At 40.2% G+C, this 23,696-nt stretch overlaps 1 protein-coding gene across 2 annotated transcripts in view; it reads right to left on the reverse strand.

Moving 5' to 3' along the window:
* STXBP5 (syntaxin binding protein 5) overlaps nt 1-23,696 on the reverse strand; it is a 178,569-nt gene that overhangs the window by 95,006 nt on the left and 59,867 nt on the right. For both annotated transcript variants that reach the window (XM_024219875.2, XM_024219859.2), the window contains exons 5-7: nt 20,790-20,924; nt 18,636-18,699; nt 10,768-10,851 (exon numbers count right to left, since the gene is read on the reverse strand). In XM_024219875.2, the coding sequence (XP_024075643.1) occupies nt 10,768-10,851; nt 18,636-18,699; nt 20,790-20,924 (283 nt within the window). The remainder of the gene's footprint in view (nt 1-10,767; nt 10,852-18,635; nt 18,700-20,789; nt 20,925-23,696) is intronic.

Consider the following 23,696-nt stretch of genomic DNA (forward strand, 5'->3'; position numbering starts at 1 on the left):
AGTCATCAGTGGGGAACCATAATCAAATGGAGATGTTTCTAGTGGGGTTCTGAAAGGACTAAACCTGATGCTGTTCAATATTTTTATCCATAATCTGGAAGTAAATATAAACTCACTGCTGATAAGATTTGCATATGTCACAATTGGCAATGATTGGCAATCAAATTGGCAGATGATAAATAATGATGAGAACAGGGCAGTCATGCAGAGCATTCTGGATATCTTGTTAAGCTGGGCCCATGCAAACAAAATGTGTTTTACTACATACAAATGCAAACTAACAAGGGGAATGGTAGATGCTCCATCTCTTGATGTCTTCAAATCAAGACTGGATGGCCTCTGGAAGATATGCTTTAGCCAAACACAAATTATTGGGCTCAATACAGGGTAACTGGTTAAAATTTAAAAGTCGGTGATAGACAGGTTAGAGTAGTTGACCTAGTGGTTCCTTCTGGCTTTGAACTCTATGCATGTTAATTTAGGTTGCCAAGTCAACCACTTAAAAGTTAGGAAATGCCACATTTATGGTTATCAGTGCAATCTTAATTCTGATCCCTTGTGTACGTGCATTACGAAACAATCTTTACTTACAGGAGCATGTACTCTTTCTCCCCCTCCACCAGTTTCCCCAAGCTCCATGACTCATTCTGTGCACAGAATGGCCTCACAAAAGAGCAGAGCGTTAAGATGGCAGGGTGACTAAATTTGGCACTGACTTTTGAATGCTTCAATTTGCAATCTAAATAATGATCTTTATGAATTTATGTAAGTAATATTATATAGAATAAGTCAATTTTTAAAACAGTATGCAGAAATGTCATTCACTAGCTCTATAAATGAACATTTTTTAGTAGAAGCTGCTATTTTACCCATACCTGCTCTTACCAAAGAGTGATCCACTTTGATCCTGTACCAACAGGAGTAGGGCACTAGTTCTTGTTCGAATGTACAAGAAAGCAGGATATTTTCAAATTTGTTTTAAGGCAAGGCGTATGCTCATGTACTATTATTTTGGGACTGAACAAAATTAAAATAGTATGATTAAAGTTATTCTGTTTCCACGAGTATTTATGAATCAGTTTTGACATATATAAACAGCCCAGCACTGGGCATTAGATGGAAGCAGACTGCCTGCTAGGAGCGCCGAGCAGCCTTGTGCTTCAGAAAGGTTCTTTTTCCTTCCCCATTTTCTCTCTCTCTCTCTACCTCATATCCATCCTGTCTTCTCTTTTCTTCATTTCACTATCTCCATTCTTGTCCTGATGCCAGTTCCTTAGCTTCCTTCTCACTTCCTCTCTCAGCTCAGTGTTTGCCATCCTATATTTCCCTCTGTTCTTCCACAATATTTCAGGCCACAAACCTCTGACCCCATTCTATGAGATCTCTCTCATCTCTTCCACATCCCACAGGAACTAGCCCCCACCCAAATCTCTACCTCTCTCCTTTCTATTTGACACTGATGATTAACTCTTCTGTGCAATTAAGTAGCAATTACATACTACTGGGAAGATGTGGTTTAGGAACTTTCGCCTTTTTTAAAATTAGCAATGTTTACCTTCGCCTGTTTTTAGAGTGCTGTTCAGACTTCACAAATCAAAGACACTTGTCAGGGATGGTCTAGAGAATACTTAGTCCTGCCTTGAATTCAAGGAACTGGACTAGAAGACCTCTTGAGGTCCCTTCCAGTCCTACATTTCTATAATTCTATGTATATGAGTACCCTTCTCATAATAGTATTTTCTGCTGTTCCTGGGTGGTAAATAGCATTGTTTCCCTATTTCTATGATCTTGCAAGAATGTATAAACTGAGCACAACTTGGGAACTAGTTCAAAAGGGTGAACCCAGTGCCCTTTCCCTTCACTAATTCTCCAAAGTAGTACGAGAAGGAAAGAGATGGCATGGAATAAAACCATTAATTCCTATCTGATAAAAATGTAAACAATATCTGAAGGCATTTAAAATCCAATAGTATCCTGTCGAGGTATTTCTAATGCACCACTCAATGTGACATCTAGGTACCGAGTGCATAATAAAGAATTGCACAACAAACTGGTAACACTGTCCCATACTCTAATCTTCCATTGTCTTTGGTAGAAACAGATTTACTTCTTAACTCTTTTTGTATGGCTAACTTGCATGAATTTCTGACCTTTCTAAAAATACCATTTCCATTACTATGTGCATGAGAGAGTGTGGCAGGGGGAAGGTTCCTGTCCATATCCATTCTTTTGTCATAAATAAATTGCTTGGTAGCTACTTTGTTGACTAAATGGCAACCCCTTGGTCTATTTTGATATATCCTCTATAAAGCTCAGGGATAAGCTCTGATATTTACCCACTTATCAGACGACTGAGCCTAAAAATAGTAATCTATAATACATTTTCTGAGTTAATACTATTAAAGTTTAGTTTAAAACAGAGCAGGCAAAATTTTTCATTTAAAACCTGACAATTTTAAATGACAAAGTTACAACATTTCCAAACATTTATTTAAAAAGCAGTTAAAAATCATGCTCTAATGTCTTTGTTTTATTGTTTTCATGTCCACAAAACAGCAGAAAATAGAATTTTATACTATAAACATTCATGTTCATATTGTATGAATAAGGCATGAAAATGCTTTTTAATTACAACAGATATATTTGAACTTCAGAGCCTTTCAATACAAAGAAACTCACAAAGGAGACACAAAGAAAGCTAACATTTTCCATTCTATCATTTCACTGTGCATAAACATCTTGCAAGACAATGATAAGAAACTTACTGCACAGGATGGTTTGATAGGCATTATAAATAACTGCTCTAAAAAGTTAATTTATAACCACAGGTCTCTAACATTATAGCTATCAGATTCCAGACAAACTGTTTTTTCCCTAGCTTTGTTAAATATGAATGCTAGATTTTGTATTCTTTCAGATGATTCTCTGTCAAAGAAACAATGGATCATGCACTATTCTTACAATACTACAGTTTTAAAATCCAACTTGTCTTGCATGAAGGGAACAGTTTTTTTAAACACGCATTGAGTGTCATTCTATGAACTTCATCTTGCAAAGAAAGGAAATTCCGTGGCAAACAGGTTTAATTCTAGGTGTCCATGACTGTAGTTAGAATGTAAAGGCAAAGATTATATTGGCAGATTTCAGGTATCTTTGCTGTTAAATGAAAGGGATCCATAAAATCTTATTTCATTTCTGCCTGCAGAAACCTGCGCTATCATCCTCACTGCCTCCAAAGTAAAAATTGGTAGTGCAGAGGACGGAATAACTGACTCGACATCCCCTAAACAATTTTGCTCAATGACTACTTTCAAACTACTAGGACAAACTTAGTGTCCTAAATGCTAAGTATTCTGTTCTCTACTTCTCACTGTCAACTGGAATGCTTAAGCTTTGTCTACACTACACAGTTTTGGCAGCAAAAGGCAGCTTTTACTGACAAAACACGTGGAGGTGTACACACTACAGAAGTTACTTTTGGCGGCCAAACACTGCTGTTTAGCCAACAAAATAAAACAACCTCGATGAGAGGCATAAAGCTTTTTGTGGCAAAGTTAAAGCAACAAAGCATCATTGTAGACGTTGCCGTTCGTTTTATTGCCAGAACTGGTCTCCCCCAGTATCCCACAATGCCCGCAGTGACCGCTCTGCTCACTGTTTTGAACTCAGCTGCCCTGCAGGCATGCGCCCCTCCCCTTTCAAAGCGCCGGGAAGTTCTGACAGCTGAACATCTGGCAGCAAAGAGAAAGTCATTGAGGTGGAATCCTCCTGCTCTTTCTGGCACTAGGAACACAGTGGCAGGCAGGCTGCTGCTGCTGTGGAGCAGGGAGGTAAGAGGGGACTGCTGTGCTGTGCAGAGCCAGGGAGGGAGGCGGTGGCTGATGAACTCAGCTGACCTGCGTCTAGCTATGTAGGCATGCACCCCTCTCCTTTCCAAGCTCTGGGAAGCTTTGACATTCCTTAGGCCTGGTCTACACTAGGACTTTAATTCGGATTTAGCTGCGTTAATCCGAATTAACCCTTCACCCGTCCACACTACAGAGCCAGTTAATTCGAATTAAAGGGCACTTAAAATCGATTTCTGTACTCCACCTCGACAAGCGGAGTAGCGCCTAAATCGATTTTGTTAATTCGAATTAGGGTTAGTGTGGCCGCACACCACCGAATTACTGTGTTTAAGTTAATGGGGTAGTGTGGCCGCACACCACCGAATTAATGTGGTTAAAAACCGAATTAAGGTGCTTAGTGTGGCCGCGCACAATCGAATGTATACAACCTGTTTCCCAAATTCGAATTATCTAAATTCGGATTAATCCTGTAGTGTAGACATACCCTTAGGGTGGAGAGCTCACAGAGCTGCTGAGGATGCCACTCCCAGCAACCGAGGAGGCTGTGGGAGATCTCAGAGGGAATCACAACAAAACCATTGGCAGGCAGATCAGGCTGCTGCTGCTGTGCAGGGAGAGGACAGGGGGACTGCTGTGCCGTGCAGAGCCAGGGGCTGATGGGGGGGAGGGAATTATCCTCACACTGTTTCTGTCTCTACTCCCCACACACACACACTCTGTCACATTCTTCCCCCCCCGCCCAAACTTCAGTTGAAAAGCAACTCAGATGCCCATGGAATGATGGGATTGAGAAACCTGCATCCTGTGACTGTACCTGCCCCATGAGGCATTGCAAACCCTTCCCAAAACACAGTTGCACAGTGGGATTGCACAGTGGGATAGCTACCCACAGTGCACTGCTCTCTGTGTTGATGCAAGAGCTGCTAGTGTGGAGTCACTCTGCTAATATAAGGAGCATAGTGTGGGCGTGCAACAGCAGTTTAATTAAAGCAGCATAACTTGTCAGCAAAACTCTGTAGTGTAGACAAGGCCTTAGTCACTCTTTCAAAGTTTAAAGTACAGTAAACAACTGCAATATCTTACAGTTATTTCACAGGACCGGGAGTCATGATAGAGGATTCTATTCCCTCCTTGAACACAGCTCTTCCTGTGTCACATCTCAGTAGTTTCAGTTTCCTGATCTATAAATAGCGGAGAATATTATCTAGTTGCTACATGGGGTCAAGGAAGCCTAATTCAAATGATATTTATGAAACTCAGACTCAGGTGGAAGGTGCTTTGGAAGTGCAAAGCATCATCATTCAAAGACTTTTTGTTTTCATCAAGTGAATGCAGAGTTCATGGAAAGTGTCATATATTTAGCATTAGAGACTGAAGAGCAGCACTGAGATATTTAGAAGCAAGATTTACCAGGAATCGCTTCAACTAGTACCAGGAATTGACTCAATTATGAATTATTATCTAGAGCTGAGGGGATGATCTCTAAGAGAAAGACTAATTTAGTCCACGCACCTTCAGTCCATAGATTATCTGCTGATAATGTTAACAACAGTACAGTTAGTGCTATTCAAGGTCTAGCACCCACTGGTGTTCACTAACCTTTGGCTGTAGGCCAAATTCCAGCCTTGGGGCACAGCCCAGGGGCACAGCCCAGGGGCACATTGGTGACATCACACAGCCAAAATAGGTTTCTGCCTCCTTAATGTGCTGGAGAGGAGACACCGGTCATAAGACGGCACAAAAATGGAAAATATTCTGTCTTTTACAGTATGCTCCCTTAAAACTGAGGTTATGCACCTCATATTCATTATTGGTGCTCTCATGGGTGCTTGGGCAGTGTCTCGGCATACAATATAACTTCAAAAGCAGGTCTCTGTCTGGAAACCAGTCATTCATCTTCAAGTGCAGCGTCAAAGTCAAATACTGATATGCTATCACCACAACTGCTACAAAATGGCTATAAGTGGGATAACAACTGTTCTAATGGAGTTTTAAGAATGAGAAAGGGTGAATATTGCTGTTTTGGTGGACGACAGTGGGACTGCAAAAAACCAAAACAGACCCAAAAAACCATGCTCCCATAGTTCCTCGGGTCTACTACTGAGCTGTAGTCTGCATTTCTTTGGCAGAATAGGTATTCTGACTAAAGATTGCTCACATAGACTCCAATTTAGCAAAGTACATAAACGTGTGATTAACAAAGTATATGCTGAATTGTGGTCATACAGGATCATCCCTGTAGACAATCACCCCATCCCCATTTTAAATTTCTTACTCCCCTCCCCCTATTTATTTGAAGGCTTTTGCAGACATATAAAGAGATCCACCAGATGGTGAATGTGCAGATACATTCTTAAGGCTGCAAGCCTGTCTCCTAAGTACATGGTACATACTGACATCTTAGCAACAAAAAAGGTAATGATCAACAAGAATAACTTTCTTTCTAACTGTAAAATTTATAACGTGAAATATGTCAGTGATGTGATAAGTACATGTATGTTAGTTTTGAGTTGGAGGTGGCTGTTGTTCTTTAGTGGTCAAATGCAAGCGAGACTTCTCAAAGCCCAATTTTAAAAGCTAATATGTTCTTATTTTCTACGGAAGAGAGAGTTAATATTTTATCCAAAAATTGCCATAAAAACAACTCAGTTGACCTCAGAACAGTATTGTGTTAAATGTGGAGACTATTCAGTCACTGCCATGAGAAATAAAGAATTTTTAGCGAAAAGCTCAACTAAAGAGACACTACTAATGATTCAATAATAAGGAGACAGTTTGGTGTTCTGACAAACCTTGGAAACCAAGTTCTTTGGCAAAGGTGTGGGAATTTTGTGGAGGTGGAAATTAATCTAACCAGCTTTTTACTAGTGAGCCACTAAAAACTTAATCTGTTTAAGACATAAGATGAGGCTGACCAGACAGCAAGTGTGAAAAATTGGGACAGGAGGTGGAGGGTAATAGGAGCCTATATAAGAAAAAGCCCCAAATATTGGGACTGTCCCTATAAAATCGGGACATCTGGTCACTCTACATAAAATAATTGGTCACACAGGAAGTGTCTTAACTGTTCAATCACTATTAAAATAGGACAAGCTGGTTTATTATCCAACACCAAATCCCCATACTGCCAATGTCACACTTGACCATTTTAATAAAATTGTTTTGGTTTTGACAGTGAAAGCTGCAGAAACACCAACATAAGTTACATATATGACCCACAATCTACACATGATGAAAACTGTTGCAGTTGTTGAACTGAGCAGATTTGGTGCAGTTATGTTTTTTAGAGAGACTGCTTATAAACGTTGACAAGCCAATATTGTCAAATTAAAAATAGTTTCAGCCACATACGTTAACATATTATTGACCTTATTAGAAACAATGCCATACTAACTAAAAGCACAAACAAGAGCACATTTATAAATGCTGTGTTACATATGGTTGGTTTGAAAAATAGTGGCAAAATGACATTGTGAGGTTCCCGATTTAGTCTCTCAATGACTTGCCATTTGCCGGAGTTAATATTTTCCTATTCTAGCAGCTAACTTCAAAACAGAGGTTTTGAAAAAGGAAATGAAAAGTAAGCATAGGAAAGAAACACTTAAATAGTTCACAATGAAAATAATTCAGAAAACTGTAGATGCAACACCAATATAAGACATATCAAATCATCATCCAGTTACTTTCCTTTTGAATCTTTTACCCGCCCGTTCAGATTCTCTAAAAATCATCAATCCAGTGCAATATTGAACTTACTCTGACAGCAGCAACCAAGAGCAGCTTCCTCTCCACCATTCACTTCTACATAGATTGTTCTAATTTGTTGATGCAATAAGCAAAACAGCATTAATTTCTCTTTTTTGCATATTCAGGCTTCCCCAAATACAGAACAAATGGGATCTGACTAGCAATACTGAACCCAAGTTATAAGCTGAAGGAATCACTGTCCTGAAAACATGACATATAAGCATCTTGTCCATGGAGGAAAAGGTATCTAACTAGTATTGCACAACAAGGAATGAGCTAACAAATTGCTACGTTACATATTTTTCCTCTTCTGAGGGGAAGAAATATTTGCTGGGATGGACCCCAAACCAACCCAGACAAACTACTCTTTATTTTAAAACATCAAGATATACTGTACATACAATTATAGAAATATAGGGCTGGAAGGGACCTCAAGAGGTCATATAGATACCACCCCCTCATCCCCCCAGCTGAGGTAGATCCAAGATCTAGAATACTTTTGTTCAGTCATTTTAAAATATCCCCCCCCCCCCGCCAAAAAAGTCATTGTTAGACAGTCTACCCTAAAAGCCACGCTCTTCTTTTTTACTACATGGACACCTCTGGGCAACGCTATACCGAACTTCAGGATCTAATCTATTATCTAAGCTAATACTCGTTATAGTACTTCAGCTGTTATTACGTTTACACTTGTCTGCATAAAATTATTGGAATGAGAGTCTGCAGAGTAAGGAAATATTTTACACTTAATTTAAACTAAAAAAGGCTAGAGACTATAGTGATTTTCTGATTTTTTTATCCTGCAGATTTAGATTGCTCCCAACCCTAACTCACAAAAGGGCCTTTCCTACAAGTTCCTGATGGTAGAAGAGAGATCTTAAACACCCATTGCATTACAGTTCTCTCCAAAGCAATTAATACACTGGCCCTCCCAGCGCATAAGTAACTGCATTCCGGACTGTTCTTAGCCTGCAGTATTAACTAGATCAATGGTTCTCAACCAGGAGTCCGGGGTCCCTGGGGGGGGGGGGCAGTTTTCAGGGAGTCTGCCAAGCAGGGCCAGAGTTAGTCTTGCAGGGGCCCAGGGAAAAAAAGCCAAAGACGCTGTACAGGGCTGAAGCCCAGCATCATGAGCCCTGCCACCTGGGGCTGAAGCCGAAGCCTGAGCAACTTCGCTTTGCCACAGTCTTCAATTTTTTCTGTCCCTCTCTACTTTGTGGTAATGCACAGTATAGTAAACAGACAAAACAAAAAGGTTGTGAAAGTGTAAATTTAAACCTTTAATTCTCTCTATTTCATGATTTTCTTACATGAAAAATATGAAGAGTAGAAATATATTTTTATGCCTACAGATTTATACTGTGATTTTAAATGAGTAAGCTGTTAGAATGTAAATTTTAGATTCACATGTAAATTCGACTCATTTATTTTAGCACTTTCTATCAGTTTTCTCATCTATAAAATAGGATAAATATTTCAATATCAACTACAGTCCCTCACAGGACTGATTTACAGTGTTTACAATATGTGAAGCACTATGTTAGATGGGAGATGGGAGCTTGGGTTGCTTCTTCATCTGCATTCTGGCCAGGCCTCCTTCCCAACCTGAAAAGTATCTCAGGTGGAGATCCAAATGAGCCCCCCCACTTTTCTACAGCCAAGTAGGACTGTGAGATAGACAAAGACCAAGACAGATTTGCTTCTCCATCTGTTGCCGGACACAACTCCCATCTCCAAACCAGAAGTGCATCTTAGGAGAAGCATTACCCTAGCTTCCCCATGGTACATCCCAGTAGTCCTGAGAGCGTGTCTACACTGCAACTGGAAGGTATGATTGCAGCATGTGTAGACATACCCAAGCTAGCTAGATCTAACTAGGTCAAAGCTATCTCAAGTAACAATAGCAATGAAAATGTGACAGCCTTGCTTGCCGCAAACCCTGGCTGCATACTTGAGAGGATGAGCTGTGCTGCTGTGGTTTCATTGCTATTATTACTCAAACTAGCTTTAGTTCAAAGCCAGATATAGTTAGATCAAAGCTAGCCTACATATGTCTACCTGTGCTGCAATCACACCTTCCAATTGCAGTATAGACATAACATGAGAGGCAGGCAGTAGCTGAACTCTACCTGCAGCCTGGCCCTTCTACTGAATCTGGGAGAAGAAAATCTGAGAACTATAAATATTTGTCGCTGCTTTTCTCTTTTTAGTTAAACATGAGATAGATGTCAGACTATTGCTTTACACTTACTGGTACGTGCAAGAGACATACAATGGAACAAGTTTCCTACCTGCTTATATCAATACAAACTGTGTTGGCAGGCTCTGGTGGCCAAAATTACACAACCAGGTTGTGCAAACCAGTCACAACTCCACCTGAATGGGGGCTGCATGGGTCCTGTGCAGACATAAAAATGCGAGGCACAGTCCAAAAAGTAAGCATTGCCAGGATGGCGTTAAACTGCACAAAATCAGCACCTCCCTTCACAAGATTCCATTGGTTTAATTTTTGTGAAGAAATAAAGGATATTGAAACAGTCTCCATGACACAAACCACAGCAGAGAATGGAAGAAAAACACTCCTTTGTGGCCTGGAGTACAATGGCTTTAACTGACACAGGAAAAAGAGTACTTCACACCCCTGTGCCATCTTTGTTGGAATTGGCCCATTAACTATTGATTAACAAGATTTTATTTTAGATAACAATAGATTATTATTTGTAAGTTATTTTTATATATTTAAATTTTCACAGCTGCACAGAATTATGGGTTATAGGCTTTTTTTCCCTATTTTTCTAAATAAAAATTTTCAGTTGCAGGAAATTTAGAGAAACTGAAAATATTTTAAGCATTTTAAACATATGAGTTGTATTTACCAAATCACTGCAAGAGAGTAAAAAAAAAAAAAAAAAGTTTTTTATTAAAATGTCTTATTTAGAAAAAATGATTTTAATATAGCAAAATGTTTAGAAGCAAATGGTATCCTTGCAATAGACCGTACAGATTCACTTACACAGGTATTAAACAATTATGAGGAATACAGTATTCACTTCTAAACATCATTGTTCAAACATTTCCAATATTTAATGACTAAATCAAAATAGGAAAAAAAAAAAAACAAAAACATTGCAACACAACTGGAAATCAGTCAGCTGAAGAATAATGTCATTACCTCATCATGTGTGTATCTGTAATCTGCCTTCTTTGACTTGAGGTCCCATAATACTACTGTTCCAGACTCATAGCCAATCAGGAGCTGCAATAATCAGAGTAAAGAATGTTGAAAGAAAGAAAGTTACTTGAAATACCTGTAATTCTTGTTCTATGAAGTAGGTACTGCAGTAACATTAGATCCACCCTCTTGTATCTTTATTCCTACATGTGACAAGGAATCCTCCATGTGATGGGGCGCATTTGCCCCGCACTGATACCGCAAGGGTTAACTTCACTCTCTGGGCCAAGGAGCCCATGCCCCCCCAGCCCTGCTGGGCATGCTCTAGCTGGAGAATAGATATAAAAGGGAGCAGCTCAGCTCATTCAGTGAAGACCGCGAAGAGAGAGAACGCATGCTGCAAGCTCCAGCCCAGGAACCGCAGAAGTCCCAGACATCAGGAGCCAGGGACGCTGAGGCTCCAAAGAATGCCCAAGGAGTGGCAGAGCTGTTGAGAGTCACCCTGACTGAGGAGCCCAGAGCCCACGGACATGCTGGGACCCCAGTATCAGGAACTAGCTCAGAGAGACCAGTTATGGTGCTGAGTGGAGTCAGAGTATTACAGGCAGAATCCCTACTGACTCGGTGGCAAGCATACTTGCCACCAGGTCATGCAACCCCACGGAAGGGGCAGCTATACGGATTCTGGCTACTAGGCCAAACAATCCTGAGAAAGGGCAGCCCTACTGAATCTGACTGCTAGGCAATACAGCCCTTCTGAAATCAGAAGTCATATTGACTCTGTCCGCTAGGCCTTACAGCACTACTGAAGTGGGCAGTTCGACTCACTTTGGCCATTGGGCCATGCGAACTTGAGAGAGGGGGCAGCCATACTGACTCTTGCCACTAGGCCACCCTGACTCTGACCACTAGGCCACATGGCCCTGAGAGGGGCGGCCCTATTGATTTTGTCCATTGAGCCACGCAGCCTTGAGATAGGGCAGCCCTACTCATTCTTGCCGGAAGGCCATACTGCCTTGCTGAGCCAGGTGGCCACACTGACTCTGATCATTAGGCGATACACCCTGGCCGAATCAGAAAACCATTTTGATTTGGGCAATTGGGCCCCACAGCCCTGTGGGAAGGAGCCGTCACCCTGACTCTGGCCATTGGGCCACATAACCTTGAGAGGAGAGCCGACAAATAAAAATATTGCTCAGGCATGCAGGAGCGAAATCAGGAAGGCCAAAATCACACTTGGAGTGGCAGCTAGGAAGAGATGTTAAGAGTAACAAGAAGGGTTTCTTCAAGTATGTTAGCAACAAGAAGAAAGTCAAGGGAGGCAACCTAGTGACACAGGATGTAGAAAAAGCTAATGTACTCAATGCTTTTTTTGCCTCTGTCTTCACGAACAAGGTCAGCTCCCAGACTGCTGCACTGGGTAGCACAGCATGGGGAGGAGGTGACCAGCCCTCTGTGGAGAAAGAAGTGGTCCCAGACTATTTAGAAAAGCTGGACAAGTACAAGTCCATGGAGCCAGATGTGCTGCTTCCAAGGGTGCTAAAGGAGTTGGCAGATGTGATTGTAGAGCCATTATCTTTGAAAACTCATGGCGATCGGGGGAGGTCCCAGATGACTGGAAAAATGCTAATGTAGTGCCCATCTTTAAAAAAGGGAAGGAGGAGGATTCGGGGAACTACAGGCCAGTCAGCCTCACCTCAGGCCCTGGAAAAATCATGGAGTAGGTCCTCAAGGAATCAATTCTGAAGCACTTAGAGGAGAGGAAAATGATCAGGAACAGTCAGCATGGATTCACCAAGGGCAAGTCATGCCTGACTAACCTAATTGCCTTCTATAACGAGATAACGGGCTCTGTGGACGAGGGGAAAGCAGTGTTATTCTTTGACTTTAGCAAAGCTTTTGATATGGTCTCCCACAGTATTCTTGCCAGCAAATTAAAGAAGTATGGGCTGGATAAATGGACTATAAGGTGGATAGAAAGCTGGTTAGATCATTGGGCTCAATGGGTAGTGATCAATGGCTCCATATCTAGTTAGCAGCTGGTATCAAGCGGAGTGCCCCAAGGGTCGGTTTTGTTCAATATCTTCATTAATGATCTAGAAGATGGTGTGGACTGCACCCTCAGCAAGTTTGCAGATGACACTAAACTGGGAGGAGTGGTAGATACACTGGAGGGCAGGGATAGGATACAGAGGGACCTAGACAAATTAGAGGATTGGGCCAAAAGAAATCTGATGAGGTTCAGCAAGGACAAGTGCAGAGTCCTGCACTTAGGACGGAAGAATCCCATTCACTACTACAGACTAGGGACCGAATGGCTAGGCAGCAGTTCTGCAGAAAAGGACCTAGGGGTTACAGTGGACGAGAAGCTGGATATGAGTCGACAGTGTGCCCTTGTTGCCAAGAAGGCTAACGGCATTTTGGGTTGTATAAGTAGGGGCACTGCCAGCAGATCAAGGGACATGATCATTCCCCTCTATTCGACATTGGTGAGGCCTCATCTGGAGTACTGTGTCCAGTTTTGGGCCCCACACTACAGTAAGGATGTGGAAAAATTGGAAAGAGTCCAGCAGAGGGCAACAAAAATGATTAGGGGGCTGAAGCACATGACTTATGAGGAGAGGCTGAGGGAACTGGGATTATTTAGTCTGCAGAAGAGAAGAATGAGGGGGGATTTGATAGCTGCTTTCAACTACCTGAAAGGGGGTTCCAAAGAGGATGGATCTAGACTGTTCTCAGTGGTAGCAGATGACAGAACAAGGAGTAATAGTCTCAAGTTGCAGTGGCGGAGGTTTAGGTTGGATATTAGGAAAAACTTTTTCACTAGGAGGGTGGTGAAGCACTGGAACAGGTTACCTAGGGAAGTGGTGGAATCTCCTTCCTTAGAGGTTTTTAAGGTCAGGCTTGACAGAGCCCTGGCGGGGATGATTTAATTGGGGATTGGTCCTGCTTTGAGCAGGGGGTTGGACTAGATGACCTCCTGAGGTCCCTTCTAACCCTGATATTCTATGATTCTATATTGACTTTAACTATTATTCCTCACCACCCCAAGACAAAGGGTGGTCTTAAGGATGCAATCGTGGGGAAGTAACTACCCCGCCCCACCCCACGAGGGGAAGGGGTGCACTTGCCCCACGACACTCCACAACAAAGTTCTAAAACTATTAAACTACTTCACTATTAGACAGCAGGTACATGGTCTCAAAAGGTAACTCTTGGGCTATCAAATGTCTATTGCACCGTCCAAATTTCTGTAATTACAAAATATTCACATTTAATAACAAACTGAGTATTACATCATCACCAAACCATGTTCAACCCAAAGTTTCATAATTAAACACGTGTACATTAATACTGTGATGAAGACAATATTTTTACTTATATTTTGGGGTACAATGGCCTTACTTGATACAGGAAGGAGTATTTAACTGCCAATTGTTTTTTGATTTATTCCATTAACTAACAGTGATTTTATGCAATAGAAAATAGATAATTTTAATAAAATTTGTATGGTGCTGAATGGTTTTTCTTGATTCCTGCTTCTGTCTGGTCAGCATGCATTTTCTCAAAATTAAGTTTAAAGGACTGTTAAGCCAACCACTTTGCTCACTTTTAAAGTAAAGTTCCCTCCCAAACAACCAATTCTACCACAAATACATGTAAACTTTTCTTAAGCATGGTAGCTTGCTCTGTATAGACAGGTCCTGAATATGGTAGAAATGTAAATCTCTTTATAGGTAGGTCTTCCATAATTAGTAATGTCGCAGAACACATATCTGTCATGTGTGGTTTGTTCTCTCTTTCTCATCTTCTCCCCAGGAGGTATATTTGTGTATGCTCTGCAGCATTTTCAGAGGGTTTTATTTTGGGGAAAAGTTTTTTAAATGGACACACTTCTACATGTTTGATGCAGAAGTAAGGTTGAAAAAAAAAATTTTGCAAGGTCAAAGTAGTACACCTTGCCCTGGGAGCAGAAGGTGGTGAGATTTGTGATGGTCTTTTGTTCTGTAGGAGTTCACCCCACACAGATGAGCTCTCTCTCTCTCGAGGCGCCACTTACTACTGCCCACTCTAACACTGCTCTACAGCCAAAATGCTTCTGAAATAAATGTAGCCAAACTTTACTAATTCTGGGTCACTGAGAACAAAAATGATGCTTAAAATTGTTGATTGGCTCTAGTTTTCAAGATATGCTATTGGGTCAGTATATGCGACCCTTGACTTGGGAATGGCGGAGGATAAGTGAGTTATAAAGGGAAGGGATCTCAATTTAAACCAGAAATGACTAAAATACATCTTTGACTGGCTCTATGAATAAATCTATGACTAGGTTTGGACAGTACTTGCTTTTTAGGCAAAACAATGAATGATGCAATCTGAAGCTGGTATTGCGTCATACATGATATGAATTGCATCATGTTATTCCTAGAAGTCATGGATGATGCAATCATAACAAAGCTAACATCACTCTGCTGAACAAATTGCCCTATATCAGCTCTAGAAATCATACAGTGTCATGCTCTCTTATTTGTCAGTGTTTGATTTTGCAAAGGGACACATTTCTGTTTAGCCAAAGTGAGCAAAGTTGCCTCGTACTTGTGTGAACAGTGCAGATAACTTCTGCTATGTTTGTGGTGAAGTGACTTTTGCATCACAAAAGCACAGTATAACCACTATGGTTAAGAAAGCCTATCACCTTTATTTTGGCTGCAAAATTGGAGATCAGGACAAGAGGTGGGCCCCACACATTTGTTGCACAAGTGTTGCAACATATCTTCGCCAGTGGTTGAACAGGAAAAGGAAATCTATGCCTTTTGCAGTGCCAATGATTTGGAGAGAGCCAACAGATCATACCAGCAATTGTTACTTCTGCATGGTGCCTCCAGTTGGGAAAGGTGTGTCAAAGAAGAAAAAGTGGACTGTGCATTATCCAAACATTCCATCAGCTATACGCCCAGTACCCCATGGAGAAGGACTGCCGGTTCCTGATGCACCAGAATCATTCTCACTTGAGTCAGACGAGGAAGAGGAAGAGGATGAAACTTCTGGTCCTGAACCATCAATGTCACAGGACCCACATTTTCTCCCATCCTCCTCCTCTGAACCACACCTCATAACACAAGGTGAACTGAATGACCTTGTCAGGGATTTGGAACTACCCAAGAGTAAGGCAGAGCTGTTGGGCTCCAGACTACAACAGTGGAATCTCCTGGCAGGTGATGTTAGGGTTTCCATGTTCCGTGACCATCAAAAGGATCTTGTCCCATTCTTCTTCATGGAAGGTGATCTTGTAGCCTGCAACAACATCGATGGTGTGATGGCAGCCCTCAACATCGTTCACGATCCAGATGAGTGGAGACTGTTCATTGATTCATCGAAGACGAGTCTTAAAGCTGTTTTACTGCATAATGGCAATGTTTCACCATCAATTCCAGTTGGTCATGCAGTCCATATGAAGGAAACCTATGACAACATGAAACAACTTTTGAGGTGCATAAACTACGACCAACATCAGTGGCAGGTTTGTGACGATTTGAAGGTTGTTGCTCTCTTGCTTGGTCTGCAGACTGGATACACAAAGTACTGCTATTTTCTCTGCGAATGGGATAGTCGTGCAAGAGATTCCCACTACATCAAGAAAGATTGGCCACTCCGACAGTCATTGGAGCCTGGGAGGAAAAGTGTTCAGCATCCACCACTTGTTGAATCAAGGAAGATTTTGTTACCACCCTTACACATCAAGCTGGGTCTGATGAAGAACTTTGTCAAGGCCATTGACAAAACACAAGCAGCTTTCAAGTACCTCCATGGAAAATTTCCAAGGTTAAGTGAAGCTAAGATAAAGGAAGGTGTCTTTGTTGGTCCTCAGATTCGTGAACTTCTTCGAGATGATGCATTTGACCATGCACTGCGTGGCAAAGAAAAGACGGCATGGAAAGCCTTCCAGTTAGTGGCAATAAATTTTCTCGGAAATAACAAGGCAGACAACTACAGGTTTTTGGTGGAAAACCTCCTCAAGGCATACTAAAGCCTTGGTTGCAACATGTCACTAAAGATATATTTTTTGCACTCATCTAGATTTTTTTCCACCGAACTGCGGAGCAGTGAGCGACGAGCACGGAGAGCGATTTCACCAGGACATTGCAACAATGGAGAAACGCTATCAGGGCAAATGGAGCCCATCAATGCTTGTAGACTATTGCTGGACAGTGACAAGAGATGCTCCATTTAATGAATACAAGAGACAAGCCAAGAAGCGCCGAGTAGACACTGAATAGGACTAAACTATGTACAGCATAGTTTTTTGCCTTTTGTTTCATAAAAATTTTTATTTATAACACCCTTTTGCTGATTTTTAAAGTGTTACATAAACCGGACAGGTGAAATATTATCATGTAAAGCAACCATAAACACATGAAAAGACCTAGGTTTACAATTTATGATTAAAAATCTCTACTATCTACACAATATACATAGACATAAAATGTAAAAACTTAAATATCTTACTAACAGTAGCCAGTTGTTTTAAGTGTCATATTTGAATTCAGCACATCAAAATACATAATAAATAGCACATTTTATCTCTGAAGCAGACGACTTCTCAAAAAGTGTAGACCAGTGTAATCTATCAGAACCACCTCAGACTGAATTAATGCATTAATCTTTAACTTTAACGTTGCAAGATAGAGCAAGGAATTCCAGTTAAAAAAATTAGTTTAAAAAAAAAAATCAGTAATCTACCATTTCAGGTTCTATACAGAGAGTCAAACTTCTCCCCAAGCATGTCTTGCAGAACTATATTAGTGATTAGAAAGAAGCAGATATTGAAATATATCTTGTAGGGAATGCTCTCCACTTTTCAGAATAAGTTTATATCTTCCATAGATTGCATAACTAAATTTACAGCTGCTATAGTAACTCTTTCCCTCTCCCCTCCAGATAGCTCTGGTGTTCTGAACAGATATATCTATATAGAAAGGTGCCTCTCTATCTCTCTCACATATTCCTCCATTCTCTGTCCCTCTTACTTTCTTTTCCCCTCTATGGGTGCACACAAGATGACGCAATCTTCTGTACTCTAGTGGTAGCAGAATTGTGTCACTCCCTTCTGGCTGCTACCAAAAAGCACAGCACTACCTAATTCTGCAAAGAATGGAAGCCCTGCAAGGAGAAACTTTGTCGAGGACAGCAGGAGGTGAGAAGCACTGATCAGTAAGGAGGAAGACAAACACAAAGTTACCCAATGCCTCTGCGATGTAACTATGGCATGGGGAGGATGGGTTTACTGAATGAATGGACGGACATGTGTTACCTGAATTATCCAAAGGCACCAGCTGCTTTTAGTGGTTCCAAATCCACTAAACATTTTATAAAATCATGCAGTCACTGATGACAATAGCCCTAAAAAGCACATGCTAAATTTTATCTATCTTGCCTCTGACTGTTTTCAGCCGCTCCATTTCTTTCACTATCTCCCTATTGCCCATCACAGTAAGCTCCTTCCTCATTTATACCTTCTAGGATCTTCACAACTAACCTTTCTCCTATTTCTGCTTTCATCCTTGCTTCAGCACACACACTCACTTCATTTAGCCCAAACAGCTCATCTGATCAAACCCTTCAAGCCATTTTACTATGCCTGTCTCAATACTTTTGGGCTTCGCCTAGCCCTGGATATCCTTGCTATATCCTTTCCATCATGAGTTTTTCCTTATTTATTGAGTACTTCCGCAAAATGCATGGCACTTATATCGGGTTGTCTTTGGTTTCTTTCTTTTTAAAAAAAAAGATAAATAAATACACTTTCACATCACTCAATCTCGTTCTTTGAGATTTTTTTATTCATACAATTTTCAAATTCAACATACCTTTCCTTCATCCATTGGATTGTCACTAATATGGACAACAGGTCCTGGATGAGATTTGGATGACCTGAAGGGGAAAATGTTTCCATCTTAAATAAAAGAAACACATTTTTTCCCCAGAATATATTACAACTAATTCCTATTGAGATGAGATCCTGTTTATGCATCCCAGGTTCACATTAGCTCTTTTGGCCACAGCGTCACACTGGGAGCTCATGCTCAGCTGATTATCCACCATGACTACCAAATCTTTTACAGTCACTGCTTTCCAAGTGAGGGTCCCCCATCCGGTAAGTATGGCCCTACATTCTTTGTTCCTATATGTATACATTTACAGTTAGGCATACTAAAACATACTGTATATTGCTTGCTTGCACCCAGTTTACCAAACAACCCATATTGATCTAAATCAGTGACCTGTCTTCTTCATTATTTACCATTGCCCCGATTTTTGTGTCATCTACAAACTCTACCAGTGATGATTTTATGTTTTCTTCCAGGCCACTGATAAAAATGTTGTGAACAACTAAATATTGCAATTGCTGCAACTACAGTGAATCTGTTACTATGTTACATTTATTTTATTTACCTGTATTTTGATTTTTTTAATTGAGAAGCAGTGATACAGCAGCCTTTATTATTTTATCCCATAGTAGAAAAGTAGCCTTAATGTTGACCATTCAGTATGTGTAAAACAATGCCCAAAAGTGTATACTACCACTAACTAATTTATTAGCTGCTAAATCACAAAGTGGAAGAGAATGTAGGACTCTACATCCTCACAAATCATTAGCCCCAGCCACATCTCATTTTTTGGGTAATAATTTGCATTTTATTATTGAAAAAAACTTTACACATTAACTGAAAGGCCCACAGATATATCTTTGTGTAAATCAGGGTATTGCATGCTCCGTTTTTAATCCATCAATTAATTATCAAATAAGAAAGCTTTGAAAATAATTTACAAATATGAATTGCTCTGCACTATACTGAAGCATTGGCTAAACACCCACTATTTTTGGATTTCTTTTCCATTTCTGTCAATACACTATCATCATCTGTTCCTTTCAGTTCAACCTAAACATCGGGATCATTTATTAAAGACAATTTCAGATAAGTGTTTTATTCCTAGCTATACTTAGTATGTGACAACTATTAGTTCAGTAATGAAAGAAATATTTCAGGATCAATAAAACTGCCTTATTTTAACTAATGTTATTTAAGCCCAAAAATTTATTGTGAGCACAAAAATAATCCTGCTGAATTGTACAGTTAATGACTAATGAGTTTTATTGTCTATGGGCAGATCCTGCAGCTCATTGCATTCAAAAATGCCATTTAAACAACGGCATTTTTGACAAAGTGCATGCATGGGTCCAAAAGTTGTGTCCCTAAGTTAAAGTTACAATAAATGTTCTGTTGCAATGGCTGTTCCATAAAAGATCTGAACTAAAAAGAGCCCCAGAAACCTTTAATTAAATTACCATTACGATGATGCCATCTGACATTGGACTACAACAAAAGCTACCAGACAAAGTCATCTGGATGAGATAAATTAACACTTTTTGAACAGTACAATCCTGTAGTCAAATCCTTGAATACCAAAAAACTGGTTGGGAATCAGGTGGACTCAGGCTTCAGTCCCCACCCCCCCGGGGTTGTGTAGTAATTTTTGTTGTCAGAAGTGGGTCGCGGTGCAATGAAGTTTGAGAATCCCTGTTCCAGGAACATGCAGATGAGGATGTAATATAGAAAACTCTACGTACTGTAGATAATTCAGGGAGATTTACCATACAAAGTGAATTGTATTGTACTTTAAGACTACTCTCCTATTAAGTGAAACTGCAGCTGCCAGACTAAGAACTATAAAATAAAATTATGTACTCCAAATTTCAGAAATCAGACAAATGAAATCCATACTGTACTTCAACATGATCTACATACCCATCCTGGCAATGCTTCTCACATCACATAAAAGATTTAAGGTTTTTTTGTCCCAACACTCATGTAGAAAAGAATTTTAGACCAGAACAAATGTATATGTTTCAGATTCTATTTAAATTTGTTATTTAACACAAATGACATTTCTATAATTAACAATGGTATCTGGGACAAAAAAAAATTGTTTTCAGCTACGTAATACTTAACCAGACTCACAGTTCAATGGCTTTATTCCACATGATGACATAGCCTGAGAGTGTAAAGGACTCCACATTGACAATGTGAATGTTTCCTCTTTCGGTACCCACATATAGCCATTTACTTTGGAAAGGCAGATGGCAAAATGTTATCCTGCAAGATAAAATGCATTCAAAAAAAGTAATTAGGAAGATTGTTTATAAATCCTACAAATACTTTGTTAAAGCCCAATATCAGAAAACCCAATCCAGGAAGAGAGAAATATTTTATCTTTATCATATTTTATTTGTGTTTATAGATCACTCAGCCATATGAAATTTTAAACTTCAGAGACCTGGTGTAATTGCTACATAAAAGAGCATGCTTCAGAAATTATGATGATATTAGTTAAACCTGTCTATAACAAACAAAAATTGCAAGTGTGAAGGTTAACCTTGGAACAAATGATAAATCTTCATTTAAAATCTGAATACCTTATTTGGGATTTATTTTAAGATATTCTAATTGTACGCTGAGTTTCCAACTGCTTTTTAAAATTAATCTCACCATATTACTACTTTTTTCCAGTTTCAAGGACCCAATGCATTTTAGATGTTGCCTTCTGTTTTATATATTGGTTTCAAGAGACACTAGGTTAATAAATCAAATACAATAAATATAAATTGTGACAAGTAATTTTAATATTATACCAAAAGTTTTTCTTCCAAAAATATTATTAAATATTGCATTATTTTAAATAACAAATTTCAAGAAAAGTTATTTAAAAATAGTTTTAGGTACTGAAGTTGCTCCAGTACTTCCTGGCTGAACGTCAGAGTTTTACAACCATATTTTTTTCCTCTGGCTCCTGTATTTCTGTCTCAAAGACCTACATAAACATGGGAAAAAGCTAATGGTAACTTATGCCTGCACAAAGCTGCTTCCTAAGAGACAACAAGTATGTAGAAAACAGAGTTTTGGCCTAGAACTTGCTTTGGGCAGGGAGACTGGGATGAGAAGCATGAGGAGTGAAGACAGACTGCATAGGCAAGGAGAATGGGATTAGGGCAAGGGAAGTTGAATCGGAAGGCCTGGGATAGGGAAAGATTGGAGAGGACAAGGCAAAAAGTGTCAGGCTCTAAGAGGGACCAGATTAAAGAATCTGTGTTCATTTGAGTTCACATTCCTTCACAGTCTGGAATGAAATCCAAGATTTCCTAGAGTTACCCTTCCTTTGCAGTCAATAAATAGCTCTGACACCCTGTGGGCAAAGTGTCTAGCCCTTCCCATTCCCCAATACTACTTGTCTAAACAAAACTGTCAGCAGAATCTTGCACTTTAGGTTCTTTGGACTCAAAGATACATATCATCCAGGCATGTCAATTTACCGTGCTGTAAGTTTCTATAGGCCTTAATATCTGTTAATTCTATACTATGACACCCTAATAAACAAATGCCCTTGTGAGAGAAATTTCCCAATCATCTTCTACAATAAAGTAAAATTGAGCTTCATTGCAACCTTGTCCTTCCCCTTTAATGACACTATTTATTTTTGGTGGGTTTGAGAACTGGCGTTATAATGTAATATACACTCTAAAACCCTTACAAGACTTACACTCAGTCTGCTTTTATTTGAGCTGTTAATCTAATAGAATGATAACCACAACATACCTCCACTGCAGTATTTCCTTCCTAAAGAAAGATGGCCTTTCTATGTGGTCTACACAAAAGGCAGTTAATATTGTTTCACTCACTAACACCTTCAATGGGTAGGCCTCTAAGATGCAGGGTGCTATAATAACTGTAGGGATTATGTGGTTACTTCACCTAGAAGTAAGGTTATGTTTTAGTCACAGTTATTTTTAGTAAAAGTCACGGCAATAAACAAAAATGGATGGCACAGGTATTTTAGTATGTAAACAAAAATTATTACATACTAAAATACCTGTGTCTAAATATCTTGTGTGTGGGGAGCAGGGGGGGGTACCAGCTGCTTGGGACTGCTGCCTGGGGCTGTGGACTGCAGCTGCTCTGGCTGCCCGGCAAGGGACTGCTGTCTGCCCAGGGATTGCTGCTGCTGGGGGCTGTGGCTGCTCCGGCCGCCCACTCAGGGACCATTGCCCATGGCCACCCGAACAGCGGCCAGTGTGCCCGGCTTCAGGGCCACTCCAGCGTTGGCCAGTGTGGGTGTCCCGGAGCCAGCTGCTTGGGCGGTCCAGGGATCACTCTGGCCTCTGCAGAAGTCAGAGAGGTTGTGGAATGTCTCAGGTTTGAAATATTCTCCGTTCCAGAGTTTTAAAAAAAAAAAACAACTTCACTTGGCAAACTGAAGTTAATACAGTCTGAACTCAAGAACGAAGTTGGGTTGCATGTAGCTTGTAAATAAGCATTTTATTTATCTCATTTCTGTTATTTTGTGTTCTTGTTATTTTCATTAAAGTCACTACAGCTAGACAAACATGAAACTCTCCTTTGCCGTGATGCCCACAAAAAAGTTGGACAACAGTTAGGCTGTTGATGTGCTGAGACCACTGCCTATCATGTGACCAATATTGTCTCACTGTTGACTTTTACTCCCCCCATCTATTGTCTTGTATTTAGATTGTAAACCCCTTGAGAGGAGTTGTCTTTTCTTGTGGTCTGTACAGTGCCTATCACAATGGGGTTCTGGTATATTACTAAGGACCCTAGGCACTACAACAATACAAATAATTTTCATCATCAGGATCTGGAGACCTAAGAAAACCTTCATTTTCATACCTACAGCACCACATAGCCCTGTCTCATTAAAAAATGTACACAGGTTGAATCCATTCTGTGCACTGAATAAGACTGGGAGGTTTCTGTGGAAGTTAGTATGTGATCCAGCAGTTAAATATAATTATCACAATGAATACAGACACAAAGTGGGTTAAAGTAAGATTGATCAGAAAACAATTCTGGCAT

This window comes from Terrapene carolina, unplaced genomic scaffold (genome assembly GCF_002925995.2).
Source record: "Terrapene carolina triunguis isolate 2854851 unplaced genomic scaffold, T_m_triunguis-2.0 Scaffold85, whole genome shotgun sequence".
NCBI lineage: Eukaryota > Metazoa > Chordata > Testudines > Emydidae > Terrapene > Terrapene triunguis.